We start from the raw sequence: 19,525 nt of genomic DNA on the forward strand, positions 1-19,525 counted from the left end.
GAGGGCAACACTATTTATCTTACATGGCTGTTCACTAAGCAAATGTCCTTGAAGAGATAGTCCAGAACAAAGACTAGTCAGTGGCTTGCTCCCAAGAAATGCAGAAATATGAGAGCCTTGGAGAACTTCCTCATAACAATGGCTGCTCTGCTTGAATTCCTCCAGCTCCTTCTGACCTTGGGGATGTGAGTGGTGACTTGGAAGATGCATCTTCCATGAGCCTTCTCAGGAAGTCTTTCACAGACTTTCTAAAGACCATGATGATCCTCATTCAAGAGTACGATGTTGGGAAACAAAATGCTAATTATAAAAATCGCTAACTGAAGCCTCCCTGTGTGCTGTGCAATATGCTAATAAGCACTTTACCTGTATTGTCTCACTATTTGGCTATGAACATGCAGTCAGTACATACTTCCCTCCCCATCTAGTAGCCATGGATGTCATATCAAAGACCTGAAAGTGCCCTAACATAGTAAAGCTTCTTCTGAAACAGGAAATTTTAATAATAGGTTCACTGTAGTTTGTTGAGTATCTCTATTTCTTTGGAAAAATAAGCACATGTATATAATCACTGCATTGATTCAACTTAAGCTGCTTTAAGGACCTTTATCTTTCTTTCATAAAACTTCAAGTGCCAGAAAGCCTCACACACAGACTTGGGCCATTCACAGCCTTCCAGCAAGCCACTTCAGCTTGCCTTTTTTGCCACTTTTTTAAATTCTGAAAATGATTAATGAGTCAGCTTCCTTACCCACTGATTACTGCTCTTTCCCACTGAACATTTTCTAACTGGTCTCTTCTTAGAGAAATGACTTACTAAAAAAATATTTTTTAAAAAATAAGAAACATCTGAAGGCTTCTTTATTCAAAATAAATCATGTAATTTTTCTCTTGACCTAGACATAGACAAAAAACTATTAAGAATGCATATCTGTAGATAAAAGGAGATCTGGAAACACATAATGCACACAGAATTTTTCCTCCACCACATTCCCTTGGCAACCATTCTACTGGCATCTTCCAGCACATATTTAAAGCTTGGCTAAGGTGTGTATGTTAATTTTATAAACATGCTTAATATTGCTCATTAACTTCACACTTCTCAGATCCTTCCAGATTCTCCTGAGGGGACGTGGTGCCTTTGTGAAAATTTTAAACCACCAACAGAAGCCTTTTCAAGTGGTTTCTTATAGTGGTTTCCTTAGAGATACTTGTATGTCCTCTTGTCACCACAGTATTATATCATTATGATTCTCTTACTTCATTATGAATAATACTTTGCAACTTATAAACACATTCATTGTATTTACATTTCCATGTTATAGTTATATATATATATATATCTCTTTCCCATATAGATGACTAAAAATGGGGCTATTGTTAGGTTTATATATATGCATTGATATCTGTGGAAAAGTTCTTAATAGTTAGAACCACAGCCTTTTAATTTTTTAGCTATATTTGGGATTGTTCTGGTGTTTAATAACTGTTTCAGTTCTGTTTCTTTTGACCAGTTAAAGCATTGTTTTATTCTAAACTGGTTTGAATTTTTCTAAAGACACTTCCCCCAAGAAAAATAATCCTATTTTCATACTACTTTAAAGCTACATCTAAATGATCCCTACTATCACAAGAGAGGATTGCGATTGTGTCAGTTTAGTTCGTTCTCAAATAACTTGATAGGTGAGATTATAGGAACATTTTGAAATTATTTTGCTTGAGTCCACTTGTTTATATATGCCAGTTGTACAGTTGAATCAGAGAGATACAGCAATAGTTTTCAGATTATCCCAGGATATTTACCTGAATAACCCTTGATTAGTTGCAAGATTGTAGTTGCTTTATAATTGCTTTTTATAGCATAAACCTGCATGTGGAACCAGACCCTTGAAAGCCTCATTTTGTAGCTTGTGCAATATCAGAGAATGACTTCTGCCATTTAATGTATTGGTGAATGGAAAAACTTAACGGATCCTTATCCAAAAAGTTGTAAGAGGTTGGTTGTATTTGAGTATTACATTTTCTAGTTCCATTATATAGTGTTTCAGGTCAGGGGAAAACGGCATTCTGTCACTTGAAAACAGTGGGAAGTCAATGTCATACATGCATATATCATTTATTCTATATGTGTATATCATAGCTTCTTTAACTGCTGTACTTCTGTGAATGTCTATTGTGTATTTCAATATTCTTGGCAACTTGGTAACGTTGTTTAGAAAGTGTTGTTAATGGGATGATCATCATTTTGATCCTCATAGAGATTTCTTATGTGAGGAAGGAGAGCTGCACTCATTTATGGCCCAGAGATATCCTGGCAACCTCGCCAGGACAGAAGTATATGTACAGGAGGGACAGGCAGACAAGAGGGTAGAGGTGAGAGAATGTGTTGTGTGCAGAGCTTGTTGAGACTGTGATAGGGAGTAAGCCTGAAGCACATGCCCTGCAGAAGGTGGGCAGCTCATGTAAACAGCACTTTCTGGCTTCATGCGCAGATCTCTCCTCCTCCTTACTCCAAACTGAAGCTGTAACTCTTGAGTCTACAACGTAGCCATCTTCTCATGAAGTTCAGAATATGAGTCAGTTGCCAGAGACTGTTGAACACAAAAAGGCACAAAAAGGGATTCTAACTTCCCAAGGTCTGCAGCAGCAAATGTATCTCTTATATGCCTTTTCAAGTGAGGAGAAATTCAAAGGGGAAGGACAGAGATCATAATCCTCCACTGAAATTATGGGACACATTTCTAAGGAAACTGTCTGATGGGTGGGAATTCTGTATCAGATCTTGTGACCTCAGAATAATAGAGCAGTATTAGTGCAGCTCTGGGTACAGTCAATAGCAAATGGTGTCTGAGTAGAGAAGGGCTGCCGAGGGGATGGCCGTAGAACCAGGAGGGCCCAGTGCCCAGTGGAGGTGACCTCTGAAATATGCCGGCATTGTCCTATCTCTTCTTGATGATGGAATAGAAGTCTTGGTCTTTGCAAAACACCAAAAGACTATACTTTTAGAACTAAACACACAAGAACTGCCAGATTCTTTACTGCAGCTAGAAATTGGATGTAGGGGAGACCTGGGATGTACAAGTTGTAGCAGATTTTTATTGAGCTATGTTATGTTACATATAATAAGTAACATATTGCATATAATTATTATGTGATGTATAAGATATATTACATATAATATATACTGTTACATAATATGTTATATATAATACAGAATATGATATACATAATATAGAATATGTTCATATATAATAATATAACATAGTGTATATTAATATAGTAGAAAGAAAAATTGAATAACGTAAGGCACATACATACTGTGTGAAACTGAAGAAAATTTAAGAAAACTCTAGTGTAACCAAGTGCATTCTAATTCCATTAGATTACAAAGTAAGATAAACCTTTCACGTTTAGAAGAGAAATAAATGACTAGAAAGTGGACCCTTAACACGTTGGCCATCCTAGGATGTGCCTGTAATTGCTGTATAAAGACATGGAAATTCTGTAAATATACTGATACTGTAAAATGTCAGCACAAAGTAAAACAGGGCAAAATCTCTTAGAGCAAAGGTCTAGTAACATTCTAAAAATAACCTCTCATTTGGAAAATGTTTTTCAATAGTCAAGTAATTTTTTTTGTTTTATATAAGAGATGAAAAGCCATTTTTACTACCCTGAATTTGGATTAGATATATAGCTAATTATAGTGCTGGAAGCTGAAGTGGACTGAGTTGGTTTTCCATGCTTTCCCAGCCACATTTTTTTTCCGAGTAACTTGGAATAAAAGACTTTGCTTGACCTGCTGATGAGAATGTACTTCTTTCTGCAGGGCCGTATGGCCAACTCAGCAAACACTGGGTTCCCAACTGGGTGGGTTGCTGTGGGAACCAGCAGCTCTAAAAATTAAAAGCCCAGAATAAAGGCCAATTTGAGGGGATGTAAAAGGGAATGAAAAACAGTCAGAGGAGCCAACAATGTCATAGAAACAAACCAAAAAAAAAAAAAAAAGATGGAGTCCACAAACTGCACAATCCCTTCCAAGATGAAGCCAGGTTGTTAGAACAGGGAGGTTCAAACTGAAAATATAAGCAGTTCAAAGAGCAGGTGAAAGGTGTGCTCCTAGCTTTGTTTCCAGTGAAAACCACAAAGAACTTCATGATCTGGAGTGGTACCTGTTACCTTGTGATTGCCAGAGAGGGATTGAGAATGCTCATTTTGGAGTCTGTGTGAGAAGTTGTAAAATAAATGCAGAATTGGAACTCAGTCATTTGTAGAAAAATAACTCAAGGTATAAATTATTATTTGAAGACAAGGGGGGAGAAGGATAAACAAGGCATATGCTCTGCATGGCCTCTCAATGTTTGCAGGCAGGTTTGTTAAACACTGGTTGAGGGTTCTTCCTCGTACCTGTGAAGTATGGACCATCACTCCTTCCTCTTGTCCCTGCCATTACATTTGCACTAAATGTGCTACTTATGGGGCCCTCTCTCGAGCCAGCGATTTGAAGCAGCTTAAATCCAAAGCAGATAGAAAGGAAATGAGTAAAGACAATTCTGGACTAAAAGATAATGTTTCATTTTCTACCCACAAAGCAGATGCCCTTTGTACTATTTAAAATGGACTAGTTTGTGCCCACAAAGCCAAACTCTTGTTTTGGCCAAGAGCAAATTGTGATGGAGGAAGAATTCCTGCATGCTTGCTTCTTTCTTCTTGATTCTGCCACTGGCTGATGAAAATTTGAAATGAATGCTCTAGAGGCAGTGACTGAATTCCTGATAATGAAGTGATTTGCTGAGTAGGAGTGTGAAGCAAGAAGAGGCCTGAGCACACACTCCTGGGGCCTGCCCACTCTGAGCAGGCAGAATTGGAACCCAGGATGGGTACTGTGTCAGGGTTCTCCAGAGAAACAGAAGCAATTGGATGTGCGTATGTGTAGAAAGAGCTTTACTGAATAGAACTGGCTCACGAAATTATGGAGTTAGGCAAGTCCCAAGATCTACAAGGTGAGTTAGCAATCCCGAGACCCAGGAGACTGGACGGTGTAGTTCTCCAAAGACTGGCAGGCTTGAGACCTAGGAAGAGCCAATGTTTCCTTCGAATCTGAAAGCAGTAATTAGCCAAAGTCCCAGCTCAAAGGCTGGCAGACAGGGGGACCGTCTCCTTTACCTGGAAGAAGTTCAGCCTTTTTGTTCTATTCAGGCCTTCAACTGATTGGATGAGGCCCACCCATACTAGGGTGAGTGGCCTGCTTTACTCAGTCTACTGATTTAAATGTTACTCATCCAAAAACACCCCCACAGAAACACTCAGAATAATGCTTGACCAAATATCTGGGCACCCCATGACCCAGTAAGGTAGACATGTAAAATTAACCATCATAGACACTGAGAAGGAAGGCCAGAGGGTGGGTGGAGGACAAGCTGGGTACAGTTTCTAGGGGTAGTCCTCAGCCATAGAGTGTCGTACCAGGACACACTGAACCTAAGGAGTACAAACACTGTCAACCACTTAGCTAGTTCATCTAGAAAAGACATTCACTGAAGCTTTTAGGTAGCTTACAGAACTGTGGGGACAACAAGACTAGCAGCCAGGACAAGGCCCAGGCCATATGGATAGACTGAGCCAGGGACACCCCCCTGCCCTCCTGCATTGAGACAGGGCAGCTTGGTCTGTGGGCCCCAAACCAGGTGCCTCCTTCGTGTCCCTTTGATCAAAAGAAGGACCTGCTTCTTTATGTTTTCTGTCTTCTAAGTGAGAACCCAACAGGAGGGCATCAGATTAGCAGAGACAAAGTCCATTCCTCCATCTTAGCTTACAGGAAAGCCGGAAAAACAAGTTTCTGGCTCTGCCTTAGGCCAGAGGTGTGGTAGGGAAGCACCCTCAGATGGAGGAGGGCTGCTCAGAAGATGCTGGGGTGGCCACAAGGCCCAGCTGCCCGTGCCTCTCTCCTAGGCAGCAGTCCCCCAGAGCTCGATAAGCTGTGGTCACGCAGGACATTCCTGTACAGGCAGTGCCCATTCCAGCTGAACAGTATGGTCCATGGGTACCCCCTTTAATGTCACCCCTACATCACCTCTACCTCTATAGGTACTTCCAGATTGTTTTTCTTTCTCAGTTTAATTTTTGTTTTAAACCTCATTAGTCTCTTCTGTGCTATATTTTCTACCCTGTTTTACCCAGTCTCATCCTTTTTGCTCTCCGGCACATGGGTGTGCCCACTCCCCTCAAAAACTGTACACTCCTTAAAAACAGAGTCACATTCTGATGTATCTTCTTTGGAATTTGTTGAACTATTCAGATACCCTAAATTTCTTTACTCAGGTTCTGAGATGCGAGTTTGTAGTACCTAATCAACGCCATCTGATAGAACTTTCTGCAATGATGGAAATGTTCTGTCTGTGCTGTCCAGTACCAGAGACCCTACTCACATGTGGCTGTTGATAACTTGAATTGTGCCTGGTGGGATCAAGGAGCTCAAATTCTAATTTATGTTTCTTTTAATTAATTTAAACTTAAATTTACATGCTTGTATGTGGCTGGTGGCTCCCATATTGGACAGTATTAGGAGAGTATTAGGTGCAGTATTAGGAGATGCTTACTTGCATCCTGGCCTTTCCCTCCTCACTGGTGTTCGTTCAGCTCAAGCAACCAGGTCATCCTCAGCTCCGGGCATCCAGAGCTCTGACTCACCTTTGCTGGGCTGGCTCCTGCATGTCCGCCTGGCCTGAACTTCAGTGACACCTCCTCCAAAGGCCTTCCCTGACCCCCCGCACCTGACACTGAAAGTAGGCTCCCCTCCATATGCCTTCACATGGTACCCAGTTTTCCTTTGAGGCACTTATCTTAGTTCATAATTATACTTGGTATTTATTCAAAATCTAAAGCAGAAAGTCCCTTAAAGCTGGAGGTCTGATCACTATTGTCTACCCGTGTATTCAGCCCATAAAAAAACTGACTGGAATGACTGGAATGGAAACAGAGAAGGGTCAGTGTCCATGTGTACAGTTTTGGGGGAGAGGTGAGTAGCCTGCAACCCTGTTGGGGGAGGGATTGGTGATATGTCAGGAGTAGCTTCTCCAATAAGCCTTAACTAGGATTTTCAGAGGATAACTAGGAAAAGCAACATGAATCAAGTTGCAGAAAGGCCTTTCCTCCAAGGATGAGAAGCAGCAGCAAGAAGGAAGGAACAGAAGCAGTCTGGGAGTGCACAGGGCCTGTGAGCTGTGTGGGGATCAGGTGGGGCCTGTGTGCCCAGGATGTGAGGTCAGCGGTTGGCTGATTTTTTTCTTTAAAGCGCCAAAGTAAATAGTTAAGGCTTTGCAGGCCATCAAGTCTCTGTCAAAACTTCTGAACTCCACCACTGAATACAAAAACAGCCTTGGACAATATGTAAGTTGGTGTGGTTGTGTTTCAGTAAAACTTCATTTACAGACATGAATTTGAATTCCAGATAATTTTCATGAAGGGAGACCAGAAGTGTCAGTTCAGTATTTCAGGTAGCTTCCCCTGGCTTCAATAAGGTTTTGGGGACAGGTCTGTAGACAGTGGCAGTTTCTGTTAAGAGGCTGAGTAGCAGTCTGGTTGATAGATGGCAAAGGCCTGAAATAGGACAGTGTTCATGAGAAGGGGGGGTCCTGCTTTGAGACATACATTGTAGAATCAAAACCTGCAGAATCTGGTGATGGATGTTCAGGGTAAGGAGGAAAAGAATGATGTCCCAGCTTCAATTAAGTACTCAGATGTCCCATCTGAGCAGGCTCCATAAGCTCTCACTGACCAACATCATGCTTCTTAATGCATGTTTAGGTCTGGAGCCATTTAGAAGGTCTTGCTTTAATTTGCAAAATTAGAGTCATATTAGTAAATATGCCTCTCCTCGTTTTAAAATGACTCCCCTGATAGGAATAATTTTGTTTGTTGTTGAATGGATAACCTAATTCTAAATGTTACTCTAGAAAAATGATACCCCAGTGGTCTGTAATAATTACCTAACCATATTGACATTTTTCCCCATCCTGTCATGTCAAAAAAAATAGCTAAATTATCTCTTTCAAAATATATATAATAGCAGAACATAAACTAGGCCTCCTATATTAGAATAAATTCAAGTAGTAGGATCTAGGACATTGGATATAACAAAACCCCTTTCCTGTAGCTTTTTCCAAATCTCAGCTGCTCATGCCTTCTCAGAAAACTGAAAAGAGAGCAGAAACCTTGCAATCCCAGTTGTTGGTAAATGTTGCATTACCATAAAATTACATAAACCATCAATGCAGCCCTACAAAGCCACCTTCCCTCTTGCCCTGTTGTAGAGGATTTCTGCTATGTGAATATTAATGAAAGCTGAATAATTTTATGTTGTAATTGTGCATGCCACCTGAGGATAAAAAGAGTGAGTTAAATAAGAAAACCTGAGTGTGGTGTACAATCTGCATATCTGTCATGAGTGACCTTCCCTACTTTCCATTCTAGCACCGTCTCTCCCTGGGCTTCATACCCCTCACACTCCATCCAGCTTTCAGAATCTCTTTCCATTTCTTCAGGAAACATGGCTTTTTCTTGCCTCTGAGCCTTTGCACATGCCATTCCATCAGTGCTGCTCTGTGCCTGCAGTCAACACCACCCAGGCATAGATAAACACTTGCCTATCTACTAACTTTTATTCACCCTCTGCTGTAGTTGCACAATTACTCACAGTTCTAGGCATAGAGGAGCACTCAGTAAACATATCTTGCATGAATAAATGATAATTACACAATCCATTTAAATTTTTTAACATAAATTTGGATCTATTTCCCACATTCATTATCTGTTTTTGCCATTATTATTATCTCAACTTTATCTTTTCAAGCATTTCCTTTTCCTGTTTTTACTTCTTCTATCCTTCTCTTCTCCCACTCTTGGGGTCCTTCCTTTTAAAGATACTTTGGATTACTTTTCAATCTAGTCTTCATGATTACCAGCACAACGATCCTGGCTTACTCATATTCATGTTCAGCAGGCCCACAGAAGAATATGGCTGCAATTCTTACAGCCTGCAGGGTACTTCTGTAGCTGCCTGAGCCTTGTTTAGGCTGCTTGCCAGCAGTTTGAGCTGGGAAGCATGAAAGAGTATTGTGTTGATCACACCATGTTTTAAAGGGATAGAATTTCTCTCTCAATTATTTGTTGGTATAGGCAGAGGAGCAAAAAGGAAAGCAGTTTGTAATGAGCAGTGGTTTTGAAAAAATAGGAAATCTTATAAAGAATAAAGATATCTTAAGAAGAAAATGTTTCCTGGTTAAAATGATTCATACTTTGGAGATAGCTCTAGATGTTCTTAGCATATTCTACTTTCCCACTCCTCTTGCAATTAAAGCTTAATTGCTGTTAAAGTTGCCCAGTTAGAGTTACTGTTCTTTGTTGCTTTTTCCTATTCCAGAGGTCACGCTAAAGGTCCATGTCAGTGATGCTAGCACCCATCAGCCTGTCCCAGATGCGCTCATCGAGATTTTCACCAATCAGGTCTCTATCGCCTCTGGCACTGCGGGGACAGATGGTGTTGCCTTCATCAAGTTCCAGTATAAGCTGGGCAATCAGTTGATCGTCACGGCCACAAAGCACGCTTATGTGCCAAACTCAGCCCCGTGGAAGCCCATCCGGTTACCCGGTAAGGTAGTCTTAACCATTCTCTAAAACAGCTCATGGTACAGGCTAGTGATGGAATCATACACAGAAACAACTTTGAAAGTGGAAGTCAGGAAAATAATTGTTTAGTCTCTGGCTTTACTTGTTGGGGTCCCTTAAGTGAAAGAAGGGCAGAATCCCCGTATGAAGATAGTTGGGGCTCTCACTTATTATACACACATGACAGAATCAAAAGCTTAAGAGTTTCTGCTTGTTTCCCCAACATTCTGGTTTGTTCCTTATTGATACAAGCAGCAGGATAGCATTGGAGCAGTGCTCTGGAATGGAGCCTCCTCTTTCTGCTTCACTGAGAGCAAAGCTGGCCAAAGAGGTAGGGAATGCCAGGTAGCTGCCTTCTCTTTCCCCCTGCTCATCTGCTAAGGGACAGCACAGTCCCGTGTGCTCCTCACTCCAGTACTCTCCTTCACTGCTGGCACTTCTGATCACCAGACCTGTGGGATTTTTCCCACACATCCAGCAACTCTCAAATTCTCTGACACCAGTTGTGTGTTCCACAGTTTAACTCAATTCTGACACTGTTTACCTGAAGATAGTGTCAGATCCCTCAGTCTCACATGCAGCCCCCCTTCAGATTCCAGTCATAGGTCCAGGTTGTCACCTGTACTTCTGACCAACTGGCTAAAAATCAGATTCCCATGACCCCCTCCTGTGTTCCCTTAATATGTTGGAGCAGCTCATAGAACTCAGAGAAACCTTTTAACTTACTAGATCCCTGGTTTATTATGAAAGGATGTAAGTCAGGAATAGCCAGATGGAAGACATGTATAGGGCATACATAGGAGAAGGGGTGCAGAGCTTCCGTGCCCCTCAGGCCTGCTGCTGCCCCAGAATTTGCCATCCTGGCCGCAAACCACTTCCTTTTGGGTTTTATGGAGGTGTCATTACATAGGCACAACCAGTTAACTCATCAGCCTCCAGGCACCCCCTGTCCCTGGCTGGTCAGCCTCACATGGTTGGTTCTCAGGCAACCAGTGCCTACTCTTAGGTTACCTAGGGGCTTTGGAAATATCACCTCAGTAACTGAAACTGTTGAAAGGGGCATGCTGTGAATAACAAAACACACCTTTAGGACTCTTAGAACTTAGGAAATTCCAAGGATCTTAGTAGCCCTAAGCCAGAACCAAATGCTTATTTCTTACTACAAATCATAGTATCACAATATTACCAGTCGCCAGTTCAGTCTCCCACAAGGGGTGAGGATGGTGCCTGACACAGATTCAGTTTGGGGTGGGGTAGATGGAGAACAGCACAAGGCCCCCCTTCTGTCTGCTCACCTCAGGCTCCAACTGGTGCCGGACCACATTGTCTGTCTGTAACAGAGCAGGTACTGCCTGAGTATTGGTTCTGGCAGACCACCTGCTTCTGGCTCTCAGCCTGTGTCTGAGCCTCTCTAGCTTTGATGCCAGTCTCTATAAGTGGGGCTAATACCACCTTGTAGAGTCATTCTGATCAAAAACCATCTTACAGTGACTGAAACACAGTAGAGGCTCCGTGAGTGTGTGTCATCTAGCACAATACCTGGCAAAACACCAATGTGAGTGCTCATCTCTGTGTCGTAGCACCTCCAGATACTCCCCAATGGGGACCCCGCCACCTCGGGACCCATGGGAGCTAAGTAAAGGTGGCTGTACCTGTCTGTTAAAGCCCCCGTGTCTACCCTCATTCACAAAATTCTCTTTAGTTCAGTTTGCATTTATTAAGTACCTGCTCTGTGCCAGGTACCATCCTGGCCACTGAGAATAAGATCTGGAGATACAGAACTTGCCCCTCGGGAGTCTGTAATTTACTTATGAAGTCAACTACAGACGCCATTTCTGTCTACTGGGGCAGGTGCTCTGATAGATTCATGTGTATATGTATGTAAGGGATCCTCCGGGAGGGCAGTTAAACAGCCCAGGTGAGTGAATGAAGGTTTCCCAGAGGGGAAGAGAGGGAAGCTGAGTCTTGAGCATGAATACATAGAGCATCAGAAGGTGCTCGTAAAAACGTACAGATTCCGGGACTCAACCTTTTCACGTGGGAACGCTGACTAGGAATTTGCAGTATAACAAGCAACCTCCCTGCCCCCAGATCATTGTGGATTAAAGTGTTCACTAAAGGTTGAGGCCACTGCTTTGCGAGCTATGAAAAGTGGATTTGATGTAGGTGTAGGGAAAATGTAAGAAATGTTTAGCAGGCAAAATCCAGAAAGTCTTGGAGAATGGAAATAAAGGAAAGGACGAGATGGAAGAAATGCAAGTTGGAAGGATCCGGCTGGCAATGGTGCAGATAGAACGCGTGGGTAGTGGGCTGGGAGACATGCCGCATTGCGCTTCCCTGGTGCTGGAACCCGGACTGAAGGACCGCCTTTTTTAATAAGCCCACCTACCCTCTCCAAGAGACCTATGTGTCATCTTACCCAGGCTGTAAGCATTCTCCAGAGGACATATCAGCAAGCTACAAGCCCACTTTTTCCCTGACCCATCCCCTAAAAAAGCCCACCAAAGAACCTAGCCGTAAAAAGCTTCTTAGCCTGTAAGAGATGTCTTCTTGTTCTGCTGGCCAGAAGGGAGGGGTCCCTCTCAGGTTTAGCAATAAATCTGCTTGGACTGTTGAGTTGGCGTCCCTTCTTTTCCTTTTACCTGGAGTCGACTCAGTTGGTGAGGTGGGTTAAAGAAGCACCTTCCTCCCTCCCTCTGTGCATCCTTTCCTCAGCCATGGGGCTCAGGCACAGGTGAGGGGAGGGAGGGAGGCAAGGAATGCTAAGTTGGGGTCATAGCTGATGATAACTACTATGCAGTGGCCAGTGACAAGTATGGCAGCACTTGGTTTTTCCCAGAAAGTCACTTTACTGTTCTAGACCCTGCTTTCATCCTCTTTAAACTTAGAGACATGGACTGGATGAAGTTCAGGGGGCCTTTGGATTTGAGTCTTTGCAGCACAGCTGTTGAGGACAGGCTCCAGAGTTCAAATCCTGGCTCAGTGTTTACCAGCTGTGGGATGTTGGACAAGTTAATTCCATATGTGTAGACCTGTTTCCTTATCTGTTAAATATTATACCTATTTCACAGAATTGTTTGGGGATTTAAATAAATTACCAACATTAAAACACTTAGTATGATGTCTGGCATATTAGTAAGGGTTCAGTAATAACAGTTATACTTGTTATTCCATAATACATTTATTTGTCTTCTGAATGCACATTCTGCCCAGAACCTTGTAGGCTTTGTGCAGTCAAGGCCCTTAAGTTGTAGTTTTAACATAGCACGAATTCTATCATCTGATTAGTTCTCAGAATGGGGGTGGGGGAATATTCTTTTATCATGAGGCACCCATTAGCCTGAGTAAGCATATTTTGAAAGTCTGTCTTTATGTTAATACTGATTTTACATATTTTACATTCATATAGCATGTGTGTACTTTAATATATTCCTAATGTGAAGAGGTTCACATGCTTTACTAAAAACTTATAATGGTTAAAACTTTGTTGGCTATTGTAGGACAGGCAGTTGTTATATGAGAGATGGTAGCCCTCCTGTGGCTTTTGAAAGTCTTCTGCTAATCACACTTAAAGGGGTAACTGTTTCCTCTGCTCACAATACTTCTGACACCAAATGAGTGGAGTTTTTTCTCAAAGCAACCAATCCTCTAACTCTCTGGACAACTAGGTGTCCTAAATTCAATTCAGTTCTGACATTAACCACCCAGAGTTAGTGCATACCCCACAAGTTAAGTGTTCAGTCCCACAGAACTGCCCCATTTCAGACAGCAGTTCCGGCTGCCATCTGTACTTCTGAACTGGCTGTGAGTCAGGGGTTCCCACGTCCCCTTCCTGAGGTTCAGTAATAAGCTATAATGGCTCACAGAACTCAGGGACATACTTATGTTTGCTATTTTATTGTAAAGGGTATTTTCAGGGGTACAGATAAACAGCCAGATGAAGAGGTACATAGAGTAAGGTCTAGAAGGTCTCGAGCAAGGGAGGCTCTGTCCCCTGCAGTTGGGGTGTGCCACTCTCCTGCCGCAGAGACCTGTCCATCCACCCAGAGTCTCCCAAACCTTGTATGTTTGGAGTTTTCTTGGAGGCTTCATCATGTATGTATGACTGATTATTATTAACCCAGTCTCCCCTCCCTGGAGGTAGGAGTGATAGGATTGAAAATTCCAAGCTTCTAGTCATGGCTTGCTCTTCCTGGGGACCACCAGGAGCCATCTGGGATCCCCCCACCCCACCCCCCGAGTCACCTCATTAGAACAAAAAACACTGCCACCACCCAGGAAATTACAAGGGATTTAAGAGCTGTGTGTCAAGAAGCTGGGGCAGAGACCAAATATATATTTTTGATTGTGTCACAACACTAAAAATCAATATTATGGAGTGATTTGAAATCAGAGAATACAAAATGCAGAGCACCCAAACAATTGGAATGGACATTGATTTAAATGTCAGAATTCCTTTATATCCATTTTTTTTTCTACAGTGTTTTCTTCCCTGAGCCTTGGCTTGCTTCCAGAACGATCTGCTACTCTAATGGTATATGAAGATGTTGTCCAAATAGTATCAGGATTCCAAGGTATGTTGAATATTTAAAGAGAGAAGCAACGGTAGCTTTTGGACCAACTTATTAGGGATGGCTTGTTGTCGGGTAGTGATGGCAGTGACTTTATCCAGAGCTGAACATAACATCTACTGTTCCTATGAGGGCACAACACATTTGAATTTTGATTAAACCCATTGGCTATCATCTTATTCTTTTAGGGTTAGCTTTTAAGTGTTGGGGAATAAAAAGAAGGGGCTCCTCCACACTGTGTACCACATTTCCCTCTTCTCCAAAGGAGAGAGAACATTCATCTACTGGGTTCAGAGCCCAGGACCCTGTGTAGGCCTCCTTAAGCAGAGAGAGGTTCATAAGAATTTAAGAGTGTAGATTCAGTTTTGCATATGACAAAAATGTTCTGGAAATCTGTTGTGCAATAATGTCAGTATAGTTAACACTACTGAACTGTACAGTTAGAAGTGGTTACAGTGGTAAATTTAATGTCATGGCTTTTTACCCAATAAAAAAATTCCCCCTAAGAAAACACAGGTTGATAGGCATGCCTATGTGGCCTTTCTCTTTCTTGCCCATCATTTTCTCAGTCCATCTCACACAAAGTGATTTGTGTAAATGTGACCTCACCCCTTCTAATTTCTCCTGCAGAGATGCTGGTGTGTAAAGCTTGTGTGTACTTTAAACATATTGGGGGGACTTGCCTTAGTCCGTGTTCAGGTTGGAATAGGGAGTCAAATGTATTTCTGTGCCAAGAAGAGCAGTTTCTTCCATCTGCATCCTGGGCCTGAGAATGATATTTCCTGGCTCTTGATATTTCCTCCATTTAGCTTTTTATTTCCTTTATCGTTATATCATTTTTCACCAATCATTTTCTGTCTAGCCACATTCATGTGCCATTTGCAAATGATTTGAAATCATTTATCCTTTTTTGTATTGAGTGCTGTGAGGAACATGCAGAGGTGAACATGTAGTCACTGCTTTTAGAAGGTGTGTCTGAAAAGAAAATAAGTGGGAACATCTAGCAGTATATGTGACTCACGTTTGGAGAGAAAGCAAGAATAGAAATACAGATTTTCATACCAGTTGCACAGTGAAATTCATCATCCTTTTCCCCCCGCTAAGAGCAAGCAGAGCTGAACCTGGACCCTAGCAGCCTCTCACGTGAGAACCATACCTTGGGCTTAAGCCCATGGGCCTTGGTACCTCCAATTGTTCTTTGATTAGCTTTGCTCATAATTGTTAGTTACACTTTTCCCTGTCTCAGTAGAGCTGAGGCATGGCAATAATAGTACTGGATGCTTCTGTTTCAAGCTTCTTTACCAGCTGGAAGGAAAGGCACATGAAGGTAATTTGGGGTCTTTGCAGTTCTGTTCTATCAAATCAATATAAAACTGGATTTCTAAATGATATGTTAAATTTGTGTTGTCAAACTGGTCAAGTGTAGATATATATTTTTTTATGGCTTCAGAAAAGAGAAAAAAATAAGTTCATGCCTGACAAGAGCTGTAAGTCAGTTCAATTTTAGTGTATCACTTGGATGTTAGAATACGTCAGACTTTCCTGAGAAAAGGCAGGTAGTGTGCTAACATTTCAGTGATGTAGCTCCACACACATTCTGTGCATAGTTTTGGGTGATGCCTCATTGTTTGGTTTTAGGTGACACTAGAGTAAAAGATTTGAAGGAATGGAGGCCACTGGGTGAGGGATGGAGACGGGACAGGAGAGAAAGGAGTCCACTGTTCTCATTAGCCAGATGCTTAATCCCTCAGCTGAAGTTTTGGTTTGAAATGTTTACAACCACATAAAATAGAATAAACTCAGGGTTAATGAGAGTTTTCCTTGAAAAAAGACTGCCCATTTGTTTTCTTCTGTGTAGGTACAGTAACTATTTAAATTCTGACCATCCACACCCAAAAACTGTTCTCTCATCAGACGAGGTGGGGTTATGTTAGAATGCCTTCAGACATACAAGGTGCATGATAAATGCCTATTTCCAGTGGGATTGGACTGCGGTCAGTGGCCTTTCCTTCTGAAAATAAGGAATGGGACTGTGCTGTTACTGTTGACTTTGTTTTATAAAGAAAGCCTGGAGCCGTCTTAGGATAACAGTGTGGTGAGGGGAAGAGCCAGCCTAGTGGTTGGTTAACTATAAGGAATTCCCAGCATATAGACTATATCTGAAAATGTGCTTATTGTAGAAGTCTTGCAAATTGCTTTTAAAGTCTGTAGTGAGATGGAAAGCGAGAACACTGGTCTATTATTGTGTAAGAATTATTTTCTTTGAGAGTGTTTTGCACTTTGCTGAGGAGCACATTCACACCAAAGTCATGTGGGGAGGAGTTTGGTGGTGAGTCCAAAATTTAAATTTCAAGATGATCAATGATACGGTAAAGCAGGCATTGTTGGGATTTGGGGGATGAGACTGTGGCTGGCAGCCTGCAGCTCTGGCTCCCAAAGTACATGGCAGACCTTCATGCCGTCTCAGGAGAAACAGGCATTTTGTCACCTCAGAATGTGGTGACAGTAAATAAGAAGGTGCCATAAAGATGCTGCACTGTCGTCACCCCTGTCTCTTGTCACAGCTGCCATCACCAGCAGCCCCACCCCTTCAGGGTCTCTGTCTGCTGCCTGGGCCCCTTCCTGCTCTCCTTTCTGCTCCCAGAGCAGCTGCTGGGACCTCTCCCACCACACGCTCACACCCCACCCCACCTGTAAGCCCTCCTCTTGACAATGACCTTGTTTCACAGAGAAAGTGGAGGCCATCAGGGCAGAATGCCTCCGGTGGCCCCTTTCTGTTCCTCTTCTAAGGGGACATTGCACCACCTCCCTGTGCTTCCTCCTGCATCTCAAGCCCTTCCCACACCTGCAGAACCCACTCCTCCTTCCTTCTCAACCTCCCTCTGTGCACAATATTCCATCTTTCCCATTTAGTCCTTTCTCAGCTCCCAAATTATGAAGTCTACCTTCTGGAGAAGCCCTTCTTAACCCCCATCTCTCCTTAAAGTTCCGGGCTCCTCACTTTAATTCCCCCCAAACTTTGGAAATGTCTTCCCTCAAGCAGTGTACCCCTTAACTCCCTCTTACTTTGCCTCGGCCGTTCTCTGGAACTTTCCCTGCTGAGTTGCCGGTCTGCTTCCCCTGCTGCTGTCCTTCCCTCCTTGCTCCCTTCCCTGTAGCCCTCACCATGCTCACTCCCTCCTGCCTCTCAGGCTCCTCCAGGGCTCTTCCTTCCCCTCCTCTCCCATAGTCCAAAAAATGGCTTTGAACTCCAGCCACCTTTTCCACTTGAGTCCCCAGGCCCAACTGCCTCTGTGGCACATTGTCATTTCTTACGGTAACCCCTTCATAACAACCTCCTGGAGGACCCACACCCTCCCATCTGCTACCATAATTGGATAAAAACAAACACGCCTACTGGGCTCCCATAACAGGAACCCCCGCAGACTGTCCTGTGCAGGCCTCCTCAAGCCCAGACCCTTGAGCAGGAGGCCCTTCACCCTGCACAACACCTCGTCTCTCTGAAGACCCACACACCTGCCCACACTGGACCTGCTCTCAGGTGTCCGCGTCTTCCCGTCTGCCTCCACAGAGCCTCAAGACACAGGACACAGATGGCGCTTGGAAACTTCCTTTCTCTTGGGCAGCTGGTGGCTCTCTTGGAGTTTCTCCCAGGCTTTTAGTGTAGCTCTCTTTTTTTAACACTTAGAAGCCTATGGTGATTAGGCCATTTCCACCACTGCCTGCTTCCTCCTGAGCCCCAGGACAGCAGAGCCTTGGACATTTTCCTTTTCACATATCCTGTGCCCACTACGTAGGAAATGGCGTATCACCTGGGTCATTGTGAGCATGCTCAGATACTCTTGTGCTGTGTTTCTCTGTCAGGGATGATTTTGTCCCCCAGGGACATTTGGCATTGTCACAACTTGGGAATTACTCCTGGCACCTGGTGGGCAGAGGTCAGGGGTGTTGTTAGACACGCTCTAGTGCACAGTACAGCCTGCCTCGCCCAACAGAGGATTCCTGGCCTGAAATGTTAGTAGTGCCAAGACAGAGGAACCTAGACCTAGTCAGAATTGAGACAGACCATTATCAGGACATAGTGAGTTACCCAGTATAATGTGACATGCAGATCTGTATAGTACCAGCTATACACAGGACACAGTGTGATGTGTTTGACAGAATGCCAGCTTTCAAGGAGCTTCAGCCTAAAGGGGAGAGGAGATGGGGAATTAATGCTTATCCTGACCCTGTTAGGTACCAAGGCAACGGGAGGGTCTGTGAAGCATCATACATATGTGTTCTGATCTAGTGTCAGAACAGCCTGTATTATGAGATAGGCATGAGTCTTTCCCATTTTAAAGATAGAGAACCTGAGGCCCAAAGTCACTCGAACAGAAAGTGGTAGAGGGAAGATTGACATGTACAGCTAAGCGATCCCACCGCCCATGTTCTCTTCTCATGATGCCTCTGCTCAGGGAGATGTACAAATACACAAATAAACATAATACAAGGCACAGAAAGATCAGTGCTATGGAAAGCTACAAGTGGAGTTTAGAGCTTGGGTGGGATCAAGAAGGCTGCATAGAAGAGAGGGCATTTGAGACGCCTCCTGGATGATGTGCAGCAGAGGTGATGGAGAAGGGGCCTGAGCATTTCTGCCAGTCAGACTGTGCAGCCCTGCATGGCCAGAGGCTGAGAGCCTGTTGGTGATCCATGGAGCATCTGTTCTCAGATAGGATGGTGACTAGGAAGGGATGCAGAAGTTAGAATTAAGAGAATTCATTTCAGCCTCTTAGAAAACAGAATGACTTTGGCAAAGTCACTTAACCTCTCTGGGCCTCCGTTTCCCTACCCATAAAGAGAGGATTTCTTCCTTCTTCATATGATTGTTGTAAATATTAAGTGAAATAATATGTATATAAGAACTTTGTAAATTCTAAAGCACTGAGCTACACCTTGTGTTTACTAAGACAGGTGTAATAGCAGTTTGGGTCTGTAATTGTCACCATTATTGTTAATGTGGTAAGTAGTGGAGATCTCTTGGAGGTTTCTGGAGAGGGAAAGGATGTGATCAGAGTGGAATTTTAGAAAAGTCAATGTTTCAATAGATGAGGTGGAAAAGGTGTGAGGCTGAAGCTGTTAAGGGCCAATAAAGAGATGTTTGCAGTAATTAAGGTGAGGGGTAATGTGGGGGAGGTGGGATGGAGACAGAAAGGAAGAAGATGCTGAGGAAATGTTGGTGAGGGAAGATTGGCCAGTCCTGGTACTTCATGAATGTGCAGAACAGCAGAAAGGGAAAATGATGG

General features: G+C 43.1%; 1 protein-coding gene across 2 annotated transcripts in view; it reads left to right on the forward strand.

The window, feature by feature from the left end:
* FAM171A1 (family with sequence similarity 171 member A1) overlaps positions 1–19,525 on the forward strand; it is a 104,532-nt gene that overhangs the window by 49,004 nt on the left and 36,003 nt on the right. Inside the window, exons 2-3 of one of the 2 annotated variants that reach the window (XM_037001678.2) lie at positions 9,422–9,649; positions 14,148–14,240. The exons of the other annotated variant lie outside the window; for it this stretch is intronic. Of the exons in view, the coding sequence (XP_036857573.2) occupies positions 9,422–9,649; positions 14,148–14,240 (321 nt within the window). The remainder of the gene's footprint in view (positions 1–9,421; positions 9,650–14,147; positions 14,241–19,525) is intronic. 2 annotated transcript variants of the gene reach the window in all.

The sequence above is a fragment of the Manis javanica genome, chromosome 2 (assembly GCF_040802235.1).
Source record: "Manis javanica isolate MJ-LG chromosome 2, MJ_LKY, whole genome shotgun sequence".
NCBI classification, from domain to species: Eukaryota; Metazoa; Chordata; class Mammalia; order Pholidota; family Manidae; genus Manis; species Manis javanica.